Source organism: Aedes aegypti, chromosome 3 (assembly GCF_002204515.2).
Source record: "Aedes aegypti strain LVP_AGWG chromosome 3, AaegL5.0 Primary Assembly, whole genome shotgun sequence".
In the NCBI taxonomy this organism is placed as follows: Eukaryota; Metazoa; Arthropoda; class Insecta; order Diptera; family Culicidae; genus Aedes; species Aedes aegypti.
The window spans coordinates 195,538,465-195,554,315 of NC_035109.1; the positions used below are offsets into that span (position 1 = coordinate 195,538,465).

The window sequence follows — 15,851 nt, forward strand, 5'->3', positions numbered from 1 at the left end:
AGAGGCTCTCTTTGTTTACTTTCTCTTTCATGAATAACTGAGTCACATTAACCTCTTCTGTTGCGTTTTTTGTATGAAACGCTAGTCAAGGGAATTGACTTTCGATCTATAGTGAAAAACTTCCCAAAATCATTAGTATTCTACTGTTATAATCGAAAGAGAACGAGAGAGGAGAGAATCTCTCATTTGTACATAGGTCCTTTAGTATTGCGAATATTTTGTAAAATTTTATTTTCGTCGAGTTAGTTATGCGCCGGCCAGTTACGCGCCAGTGTTACGCGCAGCCCAGATCCATTGTGTGTGGCCAACGAAAACGAGGACAAATGTCAAAACTGGTCTACCAGCTGACCGTTGTGAATTGTTTATGCATGCTGCAAGGTACGGGTATAAATTTTGGTCCGTTTAATTATCAATTGACTGTGATACAAAAGTTGCGAAAAGTTTTCTTAATTTTTCTGTGGTATTATTAATTGTGCGCCAGGTAGTTGCGCGCAGTGTTGTGTGGATTGAATGCTACCGTTAAGGGCAGATTTGCTCTTAACAGGGAAAATAAGCGCACTGTCCATGATAAGAAATTCACCCTGGTGCATAACTGTTTGACAGTCACAAAAAAAGAGAAAAACTAAAATATATCTCAAGAAGCGCAATAATGTTCCGCGAGAATTGCACTGTGTCGTTTTGTGTAATGTTTAGTGTCATTTTCGGCTTTTTATAACACCGTGTAGTAAACGTCATGTTTACACGTCACTCACCAATCGAGGTCACCACACCACTTTTCGCTTGGCACTCTCATCTAGCGGCTTTTCAACACGTCATGCAAAAGTGAAGTAAAGGCAGATCGTCTCCGTTTTTATTCGCTGGATCGAAATCTACGAGCCTCGTTTTTGAATTGAACTGAAAGAATATCCAACTGAAAATGCTTCGTATCGAGGTGGTGCTTTTGGTAATATCCGTTCTCAACTTCCTGCCGATTTCACATGGCCTGAAGGAGGGCGACTGCGAAGGTAAGTTTTACCGTTTGAAAATTCCGGAATTGGAACTATCTTCAGGGTCTTGTTCTTTTCACAGTTTGCGTAAAGACTGTGGAGAAATTTGCCGCTAGTCTGGATGATTCGGTGAAGAAGGATACCAAAAAAATCGAGGACGAATTCCGGTTATTCTGCAAAACTGCCAAAAACAAGGAACAGCGATTTGTAAGTACGAAATCAAAGATGCGCGATGGAATGCGTAGCGTAACATTCGGAAAGATACCATTTCATTTTGAGGGTCCATTGAATTCTCTAGAATTATCTGATTATAAAATCCCAGAGTTGTGTGTCTCCCAAGTCCCAGTAACGCACTAAAATATTTTATTAATAGAAACACTACAATAGCTATATTTCTGAAAACACTACAGCAGTAGCTTGGAAGCACTCTTTTCGAGGATTGTACAGCCCTTATAAAAGAGTGTGTAATCTAAGAGGGCTCGCTTCCCAATTTATTCAAAACGTTGGGATAGGTAGCTGATAACGCAATGATAGCTTAGCTTTCTGGTAATGTTTACGGTCATTACGCCATACTGAAAGATTACGCCCTGAGAAGATAACTCAGGGAGTGTGGGAATGTCGCACCACCCATTAGAACCAGCCCATGCTCAGACATTACCGTTAGCCTCGGACCATTTGTTTCCACGGCACCATCTTACGGTATTGCTTCGGGGAGGGGTCAGTGCATATAGCACTTAACACATGTAGCAGAAGTAGCCGAGGCAAACTGCTTCTCCTAGCCGACTCAAACAACGGGACGAAGCTCGACAGAGCTTATCCTCTGCAGACGCTGCAATTCAAGCATAATGTAGGGTGATCAAAGTATTTTGGACAGACCGTTACACGTATATAATTTGGCCATTTACGGCAAAACCAAACGGAAGTGGCCAAATTATATACGCGTAACGCACTGTCCAAAATACATAAAACACCCTAAATGACAGCTTTAGTTACTGCGTTCCAGCACTCGGCATCCGCACAAATTGGCGAGCATGTGACCTCTCACAGCAATGAATCGCGGGCAATCGAACACGACATGCTACGCTGTTTTCTCCACATCAGCACAATTTGGGCACGTAGATTCTGAGCGCCCGAACCTATGCGAGTACTGCCTATAGCAACCATGCCCTGACAGAAACTGCGTCAGGCGGAAGTTCACTTCCCCAGGTTTTTTTTACCAGTCTGACACATTTGGTATTAGCCGATGGGTCCATCTACCTCTAGTGGAGTTATCATATTCCTGCTGGCAACCTCTGAGCATTGCCTCTTTACACGCGTTGCGGACTTCTCTGGTACCTCTTTGGTTGAAGCATTGAACATCTTGCTTGATGATGCGCCCGATGGGCGTCATTCCGGCTATGACGCACACCGCCTCTTTAGAAACCGTTCGGTATGCCCCTGCTACTCTCAATCAAGCACATGGTCCTGTTCGTGCTTTCCAACCGCTTTAGGTTTCTGCTCGTTCTAAGCGCTTTTGACCAGATCGGTCAGAGATTTCAACAATAGTAGGCCTCTTTGGTTGATGCAGCGTCTACTCCACTCCACTGCCCATGCATTAAAGTCATCAGCTGTCACTACTGGCTGCCGATTAACTAGTTCGGATATGTGGTAAAAATCTTCAATAGAACACCTTGGGGGCGCGTAACTGCCGCAATTTTTTACTATCGCAAAAGATTGCGGCTGTTGAGATGGAGACTACTTTTTGGATTTTGTATCGTCCTGTAATCACTATAGTGGTTTTCACGCCCAATGGTATGGGTGCCCTAGAGTAGATGTAGTTGTGAACCTTAGAGGAAAACAATTTGCACTCAGTCTCGAAAAACACGCAGAAACCGGGTTTAAATTTTTCAAATTGGGTAATATTTCCATATGCATTTTGGTGAGTCTGGAAAGCGTGTGCAAGTTTCTTTGAGGAAAACAAAAACAAACTGTGTGTGACGAGCGTATGCTACACTCAAAAAAATCCAAACGTCATTGCTACGTAAAAAATCACGTAGATCATTCCAAATTCATTTTACCTCCACTTCACCTGACTAATGTCGTTTTCGATTATTCCCGACGGTGCACCGTGCGAGTGTTACAATTGACACCGGAAAATAGAACGGTTTCGGTGCAATATTTTGACAGCGTATGATAGTATTAGTGAAGGCGCCAATCAAAACAAAATGTCATTCTGCAAACAGATAGAACAGCTGTTTCTGTTATTCATGATTTGCTGTAAGGGATTCGGAAACATTAGATTCGTTCGGGTTTTGGATAGTTTGTTAATGGTGTTTACAACACTGGCTGAATGTAAAATGTTTAAATAAATGTTTGGCATATGAACATTAATTTATTTTTCCTGAGAATTGATACCATGAATATATGCTAAAAAATTCAGAATTTTCATATTTCAATACTGTAAGGACTTATTTAATTTCATCGATCCTCTCTCTGGCTAATAACTTCGCCAAAACTCATACTTCCGCAATGTTTCTAGCTCACGATGCAAAAGCTGATTTTTTTGTAATAAGGCGAAGCGAGCAACGGAAATCAATCATCATTAGAATTTAATACTATTGGAATATCAATGTCGATTACTCGTCAATATTTTTGAAAAACACAGAACCAGAGATTTTGAATTCCGTGCTTAAGATACGGGAACATACAGCTCCAGCCGCTGCTTATTCTATTTTGTTGGCATCCATGAGCAAATTTCGGAAAATTTGACCGAACTAAAGTGTTTTTAATGTATTACTGTAGTACTGGTATACAGGCAATCCAAACATCTGAGAGAAGCCTTCCTTTTTTTAATATAAACCGTAAAAGCTTCTACTGATGAAACATACTCAGTATATCTTATTATTCTTATAAAACCTGTATTTATTGTAGCATTAATAAATACTAAGAATATTCAATTCCGAAATAAATCCATTTTATCTGCGTAGTCGAAAATGAGCGCAAATGAAGATCTTGCTTGTTCGTTACCGAAAACAACAAAATCTACCAAAACGACCAAAACAAGAACACCACTGACAGTTAAGAACCATACATGTATTGGTAAAAAGAGTGCATTACCTGCTACACCCAGCTCGATCAGGGTGTAGGATTTTCTGCACCGGTGGCAATCGAGTGTAAAAACGGTGTGCTACCTGCGGAATAAAAGAACGGTTTGGGTGCAACTTTTGCTACACCGGTGGGAAAACGGTGCAGGCGGTGCAAATAAAGAAAAACGACATAAGATAAAGATCACTAAACCATTCATAACCACCAAATAGTGACTCGATAATGTTTACTGAGGTTACCATCTCACTTACGTGGAATTCTCGTAGGTGCCTAAGTTCATTTTGACATCTGCATATTGTACGTACATTCGGTGTTGAGCTCAAATCCTAAGATGGCGCCCGCTTGATACGTGAAGAACTTCAGAAGCTGCTGCTGCTTTAAACACTGTGTAATATTGATTTCAAGGTAAATATGCTGTGAATACCGAAAAATCCCTGCATTACTTCATATTTTACACGTCATTTATAACCTCTATCAATTATAGCACGCGAAGGCTACAACAAGACAGATCAAACTCACAAAATTGAAGAAAAAGGATTCAAAATGCTCAGATTGACAATAAAAATATCACAATCTTTTAAGTTTGTTTACATTTTCCAATTGGGAATTAGTTTTCTTCCAAAGCCTATTAGAAATAAGATTGGTCTTTATTACAGTTAAATTTAATGCAAAACCATCTAGGTCCTATTGAAACGCTTCGTAAAGGCTACCGGAAAATCCACGTAGCTCTTACGTTTAGCGACGGTGGAATGGACGAACTTCCAAAGTTCATGCGTTCATTCTGGGCTACCTATGGTTTGCGTAGGAGCTACGTGAAAAGTGCGATGGAAAAAAATCACGTATGTTTTCACGTAACAATGACGTTTGGATTATTTTGAGTGTAGTCTACGTGTGTTCAAATGTCACTAAGCTCTATAGAGCGCTGCATATGACGAACCTAACCTCACTTATTTAACAGCTGCTGGTCCTATTGTTTACGATTCGGACTTAGTCGTTTTTTCAATCATTTTTTCATCTTCGCATTTCTATCACCAGCATGCTGATGGTGTCGATTTTCCACGGTAGGAAGATAGAACAATACGATCCGTGGGTATCTGCAGTGGATTTGACCTCTCCTCGCAGCAAACTTTCACGAAATTAAGAATGATTCGGAAAAAGTACTAAGTCCAAACTGTAAACAACAGGACCAGTACCTGTCAAAATTGATGCGTGACGTCACAGTGCAGTGGAGTATAGATGATAGGCCTATTCACATGACGTCTCAAATCAGCTGATCGGGAAGCACTTTGACAGTTCTTCTATGAAAATGACAGGCTCGTGTTAGCACCGGTCCTCCACCGATGTAAACAAATGCATAGACGGATCTGTCACATGAAAAGGCCTATAGCTTTTGAGACCTATCCACCACCGTTGTTGGCTGGTATGCAGTATGGGTCCGAAAGTATCACCTCGTCAGTCTTCGTTTCCGAGTCTGGTTGCCAAAGCTGCTGCTGGGCTGCATCACAGGGATTTAAATTTAATTGTGTTACTTCTTTTTTGGCTGCTTTGATACTCCGCTTGTACCCGGACATTAGGGCCTAGCCATCCGTGAGGTGTCCGTTTTTTGCTCTGTCGACACTTGGAGATTGGCTTACAAACGCTTGGCCTTCCATGCCGCATTTTCCTCGCAGCTTACTTCTTTCGGGACCATACCATTCCACGACTTATGGTTCTTCCCTAAGCACTTGAGGCAAATTTCAGGAGGCTGTTGTATGCTCAGCCAGCAATCCGACCAGCCTACCTTGAGTAGGTATGCCCACGTTCGTCGCTTTTTTAGCCTCTGCAACCAGCAGCCTAATCACGGCCACCTGGGTGCCCTGCGGCACCTAAGGTGGGTGGCCTTACTGGCTACGTCGATGCCACACTGCTCTTTGAGGGCAGCAGAGACCATCAGTGATTTCATACAGATTTTTACACTGAGGAGTCACTTCAGCAGTCATGGATCTCACATCAACCTCATCGCCAAGCACTTCTTGAGCTAGTTGCTTATAGGCTGCACCTTTTTGTTTAGCATCTTTTTTTAAAACTAGGATTATTTCACCAATCCTAGTCCGCCTTATGCTCCGCACATTTGCGCCCAATGGCGATAACTTCTCCGTGTTTCGCATCACCTTCATATGCTCGGCGTATTTCGGCTCCTCCGTTTCGATAACGAGGGCCTCGCCTAAGTTCCTACGTTTCACTGCCTTTGATTTAGGATTCTCCTTGGTCGTTGTTTCCGGTTTTCTCCTTACTTACGTCTTTCTAACTCGTATCCACGGGTTGTTATTGCTTTGCGCCCGTGGTTCGAGTGGAAGTACTGCCTGGTTCGGGCTATCCCGTGGCTCTTTTTCATGACTTGCTTAGCCTTAAACGTGATTTTGGCCTCTCTACTGTTGCCATGTCCTCTTGATCGCGGGGCACGAGCCCAACTCAGCGTGTTTCGCTCTGGAGGCCGACCGCGTAGCTCACTTTTCTTTCGAGACCATGCGTCATTTTGCCACGTATTCATCCACGGAAGGTCGCCTCTTTCGCATCGCGTATCGAATCATCTGATATATTCGCGTTACCTGTAAAGCATAGTTTCCCAAACTGTGGGTCGCGACCCCCAGGGGGGTCGTGAGCTAGTGTTTGGTGGGTCGCGAAAAAAAATCTTTCTTTATCTATTTTCTAAGTTTTGAATGTTTCCTCGATCTTTAGCCACTTCATAACAGACATTATCTTCATTAATTAAAAAAATAAATCTTGTGGTGATGAACTATGCAGGTCAGAGAATACTAAATAATGATCACAATTTGATTTGAACATTTATCTTAATCTTAACTGTCAAAGTCGTTAGGTAGTAACAAATTCCTGATGAACAATGTTGCTGTAGTTTGAGTTTCCGTAAGAGAAGAATGAAAACTAATGACTTTCAAATATTTAATTTTCCTCAAACACTGAAAGTTTCAATTGATTTTGAGTATGATTTTCACGCCTTGTCATTGATCATAGACAAAGTATCGAAATACCATGCAAGTTACAATAAAGAATTCATTTTTTCAATAATTTATACCTGGTGGGTCGCGAAAAAGACGCCTGATGGCTAGGTGGGTCGCGCACCTAAAAAGTTTGGGAACCTATGCTGTAAAGGTAAACATTGTACCATCAGTATCCGCTCATGCCCCTATTTCCCGCTCATTAGTGTAAACATTGATTTTTCGCACAGATATATTCTAGCAATACCTATTAACAACTTTCAAATGAAGTCGTCTGACATTATTTTCATTTGATAACATAATTATTTATATTGAAAACACAAGACCTCGTGAGCGGTTTTCAGATCACTAGGTATTTTTGTGTGTTCCAATAACACTGCGGAACACGTTTTTGTCTCAAGTACCAAAATACCGCTATACACTCAATTAAGGGTTGCTGAATTCATTGCCGTTTTCAAAAATATCATAGCACGTCTAGTTTTTTGAGATATTGGCTGTTGAAAATGCCAAAATTGACTATTTTAGCCAATTTGCATGCAAGTTGCCCAGCTTGTAAGGCAATTTATTTGCTTAATTTGTTACAGAATTCAAACTTTATGTTTATAACAATACTTATCAACAAAGTTAACAATACTTTCGATGCGGAAAAGTTAGTTTTTGGTGATTTAAAAAAGTATTGTATATTCCCATATAAGCGAAACGAAGAGTTTTATATGGAGACAGTTACCATGTTAAAAGAATCGGTTTAATCGAAATTTAATCGGGCAATTTCAACCAAATTACATTTAAAATGAAAGTTTGAGTCTTATTATGCATGCTTGGTGGATTTAATCACAAAAAAGTTTCATAAATTATACCTTAAATTTTATGTAAACATCAATAAAACCATTGTTTTATGCAACTTTGGCGACCTGTAGCTAAAAATTGTGACGTGCTGGAACGTTTCTGAGAATGGCATCAGATTCAACAACCCCAAATCTACTAGAGACACATAATTTGATTCTTGAGACACGCAAACATGTCTTTTTTGTTACGCTGTGTAACCGATCATGCAAAAAATTAAACAAAATTTTAAAGAAATGTCGATTTTACTATACAGCCTTCTTTATTGCAGTAGTAGCTATGGTTTGACCAGGTCCGTCCCACTCGGGCTCAGATTGGGTACCACTTCTAGTACTGCATTTGGTCCCTCGGTAGTGCAAAAGGTACCCAAGTTTGACAGATCGCAGTACACTTTTCACGGCATTCTAGATTACCTTATGAGCCATAAAATTTTGGCCAACTGCAAGGGACATCGAGGTCTTTAATTTGTCTTTGGTTTGACTACAAAAATATCAAGATAAATAACAAAATTTGAAATAATGAATTTTTTAGTAAGTTTCTCACGAAATCTGTTTACGATGAGCGATTGCAGTTCTTTATAAAATAAGGTGCATTTCATTGACAGTAAGTGCGGTAATTTTATCTCATAAACCGCTGGAACAAATTTGGTTTCAATTTGTTCATTAAGGTTATCATATTTATCGAAAAGTTGGGATCCACAGTCGTGAATTCTGCTGAATGAGTCCATGGATCCTCAAAGCCGTTGGAATAAGACATACGCAATCTAACCCATAGCTGTTCTAAGAACCTTAAAGCGTCCAGAGGATAAATTCTAACGAGGATTGGACTGCCCATAACTGCAAAACAGTCACATTCGATATTTTTGACAAATTGGAGTTAATACCATGGAGAGTCATCAAATGATAAACACTTTCGATCAACTTACTGAAATGTGTCAGATTGTTCTAGAAAATTCGAGATCATAAAGTAGCCTCGTAATGTGATAGCAATGAAATTTCTATCAGAATTATTTTCTAGGTGAATAGTATGCGATATGAGTTGTACAAAATATCAGCCTCAAATAACCACTTTTGAGTTCCTGGTATTTTTTTGAAATTTTAGTTTCCTCTCATATTCCTGCCATAAAATTCACACTTGGTATTACATTTACTCAATGCCTACTTTTGTCGAATGTTACAAACATGCAGTTATGGGCAGTGGACATCCGTAGGATTTGGAGAAGACAAAATTACTTTTTTATTCTAACCCTCTATTGTTTATAAATGAGTTGTGTTTGATCCTTCGACCTTGATGCTTGCTCCTGCGGGGGCCGGCGATGAGGGCAGGATCAAACATGTCGCGCGTCGGTCGAGTGAAAGTGAAAAAGTGGCGTGATCGCTTAGTTGTGTTTGATCCTTCGACCTTGACGTTTGCTCCTGCGGGGGCCGGCGATGAGGGCAGGATCAAACATGTCGCGCGACGGTCGAGTGAAAGTGAAAAAGTGGCGTGATCGCTTAGTTGTGTTTGATCCTTCGACCTTGACGCTTGCTCCTGCGGGGGCCGGCGATGAGGGCAGGATCAAACATGTCGCGCGTCGGTCGAGTGAAAGTGAAAAAGTGGCGTGATCGCTTAGTTGTGTTTGATCCTTCGACCTTAACGCTTGCTCCTGCGGGGGCCGGCGATGAGGACAGGATCAAACATGTCGCGCGTCGGTCGAGTGAAAGTGAAAAAGTGGCGTGATCGCTTAGTTGTGTTTGATCCTTCGACCTTGATGCTTGCTCCTGCGGGGGCCGGCGATGAGGACAGGATCAAACATGTCGCGCGTCGGTCGAGTGAAAGTGAAAAAGTGGCGTGATCGCTTAGTTGTGTTTGATCCTTCGACCTTGATGCTTGCTCCTGCGGGGGCCGGCGATGAGGGCAGGATCAAACATGTCGCGCGTCGGTCGAGTGAAAGTGAAAAAGTGGCGTGATCGCTTAGTTGTGTTTGATCCTTCGACCTTGATGCTTGCTCCTGCGGGGGCCGGCGATGGGGACAGGATCAAACATGTCGCGCGTCGGTCGAGTGAAAGTGAAAAAGTGTCGTGATCGCTTAGTTGTGTTTGATCCTTCGACCTTGATGCTTGCTCCTGCGGGGGCCGGCGATGAGGGCAGGATCAAACATGTCGCGCATCGGTCGAGTAAAGTGAAAAAGTGCCGCGTTCGATAAGTTCTTTTTGATCTTTCGACGTTGACGCTTGCTCCTTGGCAGTGCGTCAAGAAAGCCCGAGCAGTCGTCAGTTGTTTTCCCTCTCGGGACGCGCGCCTATTTTCTCTGTGTGTTTTCATATAGCCGAGCAAACGAGTGAAGCTGAAAGTGGATTGTTGCTGCTCAAGGATGACGGATCAATTGGTGAGCTCGTTTCATGCTACTATATCTAATCTATAAAATATGTATGATTGCACCTTTAATAATTTTTAAACAAACTATGAAATGTTCGTCACTGTGAGTGTCGACATAAACTCTGATTCATAAATTATTTACGTCAAATTTTTTTTACTCAAAACACCTTTTTCCTTTTACTTTTATTTTTGTAATTAAAAAAAAACTTTGAATGGTTCGACACTACGAGTGTAGACTTGCGAAAGGTTCACTTTATTCAACAAACTTTGATAAGTTCGTCACCTCAAGTGTCGGCATAATTTTTCTCTACATAGATATTGTTCACACCAAATAGAAAATTTTATATTTACATATAAGCATATTTATAGCTCACAAATAATTATTTATCATGGTCTAATCACTTATCAAAGTGAATCCTGTGACCCAACGATCCTCCCCATTAACAAACATCCCTCCCAGTAACCTTTGTGGAGATGCAGAGGCAAACACGGTCTCCAAATAGCAAAGGTTACACACTAACATTCCTTCCCCCAATCCCACCTGACTGCAAGGACGTGGCCGGCGCCGTTATTGACCATGTATAAATAGAGGCACTGAATTATGCACACTGAAGAAGATTTTGGCCAATCCCAGCCGATCTTCTAGTTGATTCTTTGTGCATTTTCACTGACCTCGGTCAATCACGGAATAGCAACCATTGATATGTGTAGTCAGTCTAAGCTAAGCTAAGCTAAGCTAACCCTCTATTGTTTATAAATGGGGCCTTTTGAAACCTTCCAAACTTCTCAGAAGACGTAAATTTTCGAGAATACCTAACAATCCCTACCAGTTAGCAATATTCATGTCTTGTTCGTTTAGTTTTATTCGTTTATGTCCCAGGTACATTACTCAACCAAATTATGCAGATCACTATAATGATATCTTGAGTCAAAATTATTGAAGTACGATAGAAACTACACATCGATCGAAGACGCATCATGATTTGTGTTTATTAAATATGTGTTCGATGTCAATAAAACTACAATTCTCGATGGCTTCGATTAAATCGCTCGTAAATTTCCCGGTTAGTTGCACTGGATTTTTCAGAAATCAAAATTTTTCTTGCAACGCGTCATATTGAATTATCCCGTCCGGAAAAAAAAAATTGGGTATGGTTTGTGTTAGTAAAATATGAAACCCGACAAATTTTTAGTAGACATCCCTTCGAAAAAGACTCATGGCATCATAGCCATAATGACGCCCATCGGTCTAATACATCAAGAAATATGTCGAATGCTACAACCGAAGAGGTATCAGAGAAGTAACCAACGCGTTTGGAAATGCATGAGATGGGGACATGTTTCCGGACAATGTATTCTACATTATAAATAATATTATATCTTCCAATCATATTTTACTTGTTTAACACTTAATTTGTCAACATTTCATGGTTTTTGTATGCTTATTACAGTGTTACTACTTGGGCGGTGTGGAGGAATCGGCCACTGGAATTTTGAGTGAACTATCGAAGCCACTCAGTTGGTCTATGCCGGCTCTGAAGATTTGCGAGAAGCTGAAGAAAAAGGATGCTCAGGTCTGCGATCTACGATTCGGTAAGTTTATTTTTTATATAATATATACTCTTCCTTTATATTTCTTTTTATCTTCAGACAAACAAATTGATGTTAACTCAGTAGATTTGAAGAAACTGAAAGTGAAGGACTTGAAGAAAATTCTTTCTGACTGGGATGAGAACTGTGATGGATGCTTGGAAAAAACCGATTTCATCAAAAGAATCGATGAGCTGAAGCACAAATACGTGAAAACTGAACTGTAGAGATAAGGATTGAAATGTCTATTTTTTTGTAAGGTATGTCATCATTCGTAATTCTACTCGATATTGAGCACAAACTAATTATTTGAAATTTTAACTACCAGAACCAATTGATTGATTTTGTGCAGCATGCAGCAATGGAATAGATCAAACCCATCTCTTTTACGTAAGTAAGTTATTATATTGCTGTAGTACATCCACAGATACAAAACATGTGAACAATCTGAAAATGTCCACAGTTATCAATGTGCAACATGATGGCTATAAGGGATACCATTGTAGGTGGACATAAATAAAAGGAATGTACGAATAATTGGTGTTATCAATAGTCCGAACAAATTTCTTTTATAATGTTTCAAAGTGTTTAGTTTTGTTGACGAGATACTTCCGGTATAATGTCACGTGGCTAACGACCATTATGCATGTTATGTACTAAAGTGCACAGTGGTCATGAAAGCAGTTTTACGCGGAAAGATGCATTTTGAGCTTTATAATGAAACATTTGACGAAAACGGTATTCTACAAAGTTTTTTGTATTAGTTACGGTCTTCTACAAAGGTTTTTTTTGTATTACTAATTTTCTTATTTGTAGAAATTACAGTATTGTGGTGGCAACACTACCACCGTTGATGTTATGAAGTCAGTTAGAGTGACACAATAAACGTGTCGTGTTGTTATTCTGTAATCGTCGCAGTCTTTATTATTCTTTACCGTTCAAAGTATTCCGGAACCACCAAAATCCCTGTTCAGGATTTTGGAGAACGTGACTTGCCCCCACTATAAATCACCCACCTATGCTTTTGTGAATTTATCACCATTTTGTTTTCTTTGCATCAGATCATAATAAAAAAGCACCAACGAAAGAAGTGGACGTGTTTTAGTTTTTCGCATTGAAACCGACTCCATTGATCTTCTCGTTTACGGACATTTTGGTCCTTACCTGAACCGGATTGTTACGGAAAATCGTCGGAAAAGTTCCGCGAACAATTTTTCAAAGTTATCGTCGAAAACAAACGGTTCCGCGAGTGAATTGGATTCCTACTGCGTATCCATAAGCTTCGGAAAATAAGTGACATAACCCCGTTTTGCTGATTCCATGAGGGAATCACATTCGCGTCGACTTTCGAGAAAGTTCGACCTTGTTGCGGAGTTAGAAGAAAGCGTCGCTTCCTTGAAGGCCGACCGAAGAAACCCAGCGTTCAGGAGCTGGTAGAAAGAGACGGGTGAACTATGTGAAAATCCAGTTGAAGCTGGTAGTGCAAGTGTGGAATTGGTTACCACAAACCATTATCGACTGAGCCGAAGATAGTGGGACAATAGTGCAGTGATATAGCCCAAAAAAGAATGTCAGATAACGAAGATACGGATTTGGAGAATACGGGTGTTAGTGGCACTACACGAAAAGTCGTGCATTCTCCAATAGCAGCACAAAAAGAAAAGTGGCTACAAAAACAGCAGTCACAGCTTTCTTATAAGAACATGGAAGGATTCATGGCTAGACGACAAGCAGTAGCGGGGAAGCTGGAACGTATATCAGGCTTGCTGCAACAAGAACAGCATTCTACAGTGCATCACCTAGATACGTTTCTCAAGCGAGTGGATTCGTGCTACGACGAGTTCAATTTGATCCAAAACGATGTTTACACTCAGTTCCCTGACAAACGTGAAGAGCAAGAAGAATTTTTCATCGAGTTTGAATCCATCTACGAAAATATTCGTGTGCAAATCTGCAGTAAGATGGAAAACTTACGTTTAGGGCGAGATGTAACATAAATATCAAGTCATCCTCCAGTCGTTGAGCAACAGCCAGGACTACTTCACGTGCCGCTCCCCACGTTTGATGGCACATACGAGCGATGGTTCCGGTTTAAGCAATTGTTTCTGGACCTTATGGGAAAATATCCGTCATTATCGAGTGCGACGAAGTTGCATTATCTGACCCAATCGTTGAAAGGAAAGGCGGAAAATATGTTCAGTGACCAAGTACTCAACGAAAATAATTTTAATGCAGCGTGGAACCAACTGGTGCAACGATTTGAGAACAAGCGCACGATTGTCGACATCCACGTCAACGGACTCCTGAATCTCAAGAAAGTTACTAAAGAGAGTTCAGTCGAACTTCGTCAGCTGGTGGAGGAATGTAGCCGTCATGTAGAAGCACTCGAGTTCCAGGATCAAAAAATGCTGGGTATGTCGGAACAACTAATCGTGTCGCTAGTCACATCGAAGCTGGATAAGTCTACACACAGTATGTGGGAAAACAGTCTACCACCGAAGAGCCTATCATCTTACAACGCAACAATAGACTTTTTACGTAATCGTTGTTTCGTCTTGGAGAGATGCGAGGCCAACAGTTCGACCAAACCGAGTGAAACGAAGTTCAAGGCATTACCTCCGACCCCCAAATCGCCATATCCGAGCTCCAAGCCACCGCTCAAGGTATATACAGCTCAACATGTATCAGAAGAAGTCTGCGTTGTTTGCAGTGAACAGCACAACGTTACCAAATGTAACGTGATGAAACGTGATGAAAAAGTCATTACCTGAACGATTGACGACGGTAAAGGAGAAGCAACTGTGTTTTAACTGTCTAAAGCTAGGACACAGGGTCGCACAATGTAAATCACGGATGTGTACGATAAGCGGCTGCGGGAAGAAGCATCACACGTTGCTTCATGCGGAGGTGCACGGAGAAAAATCAAGCTAGTTTGAAATAACCAAAATTTTTGTTGTTTTTCAAACTAGAAATTTGGTTGATTTTAATCATGAATTTGTTGCTACAGAGTCAATGTTTTGTTTGAAACAACCTAAAAAGTTGTGCTGTTTTAAACTGAAATTTTCATATTGATTCGACGTTGGTCAAGTTTGTATCAAATTAAAATATAAGTTTGTTTTTAACCAAGGCATAGTTTATTTTTGCCATAAACTGGGTTGTTGACAATTATCAAGATTTTAAAAATTCAAACAGGAATAGAAGGTTGAATCAAACTATTTTTTTGTTTGAAGAAGTAAACAAATATATTTAATATTTGAAACAAACCAAATATTTAGTTTGATTTGTTGACGGTTTTTGTGGTTATCCACATAATGAAATACATATGCAAAGTTAGTCGTTATAGCCATTAAAGCTAATTTATACATTGTTATTGATGTCTACTAGTTCGTGTATGCTGTTATATTTTGACATGTGCATATTATTGGGTAATCATAGTTTATTTATCAACTTTTAATTTTACAACCGGTTCCGGAAATACTGACCTTCACGCTACTCCATTATATTTCAGATTCCCTTCGTTTAAGTTTCCCAGGAAGAAGCTTCGTTCATCTGTGTTTCCTGAAGGAGAACCCTGAGGTAAAATTTAAAATTTACATATTTTCATACAATAGCAGTGGTTTATTTATTTTGCAGATAATGTTTTCCGGAGAATTGAACACCCCCCCCCCCCCTCCCCCTCGGGATCACGCGTATGGGCAAGCGGAAAACATTAAAAGCAGCTTATAAAAATATTGATTGGATAATTATTGCATCTGTATGTAGTAGTATAAATAAATAAATTTAAGCCTTCAATTAATTTTTTTTAATTAAAATATTTAGAAAGAAAACAAAGCAGAATTTCCTACAAAGATTTTGTTAAAAACAAACAATAAATTTGTTTGTTTTAACATATAGTTTTGTTCTTTCAAACCGCTTTTCTAAGTTTAAAACAACCTAAAATATTAGTTGTTTTTACTGCTGTCAAATTGAACAACGAATTTCTAGTCTGTTTCAA

General features: G+C 40.1%; 1 protein-coding gene and 1 long non-coding RNA gene across 2 annotated transcripts; both read left to right on the plus strand.

Annotated features, from left to right (window-relative positions):
• The first annotated feature begins 734 nt into the window (after positions 1-734).
• On the plus strand, positions 735-12,394 carry LOC5569016 (mesencephalic astrocyte-derived neurotrophic factor homolog). Its single transcript, XM_001652624.2, has 5 exons — positions 735-1,004; positions 1,069-1,193; positions 11,719-11,860; positions 11,918-12,117; positions 12,186-12,394. Exons 1-4 carry the CDS (start codon positions 917-919, stop codon positions 12,082-12,084), a joined length of 522 nt encoding a protein of 173 aa, XP_001652674.1. The 5' UTR covers positions 735-916; the 3' UTR covers positions 12,085-12,117; positions 12,186-12,394.
• Positions 12,395-14,344: 1,950 nt separating this feature from the next.
• Positions 14,345-15,649, plus strand: LOC110678323. The gene is made up of 3 exons (XR_002501500.1): positions 14,345-14,520; positions 15,366-15,433; positions 15,491-15,649. It is a non-coding gene; the product is annotated as an uncharacterized LOC110678323 (long non-coding RNA).
• The last annotated feature ends 202 nt before the right edge of the window (positions 15,650-15,851 follow it).

Coding starts and splice junctions, on each gene's coding strand:
- LOC5569016 (XM_001652624.2), top strand. CDS start 917: ATGCTTCGTATCGAGGTGGTGCTTTTGGTAATATCCGTTCTCAACTTC. Junction 1,194..11,718: donor AAAACAAGGAACAGCGATTT/GTAAGTACGAAA, acceptor TGCTTATTACAG/TGTTACTACTTGGGCGGTGT. Junction 11,861..11,917: donor GGTCTGCGATCTACGATTCG/GTAAGTTTATTT, acceptor TTTTATCTTCAG/ACAAACAAATTGATGTTAAC.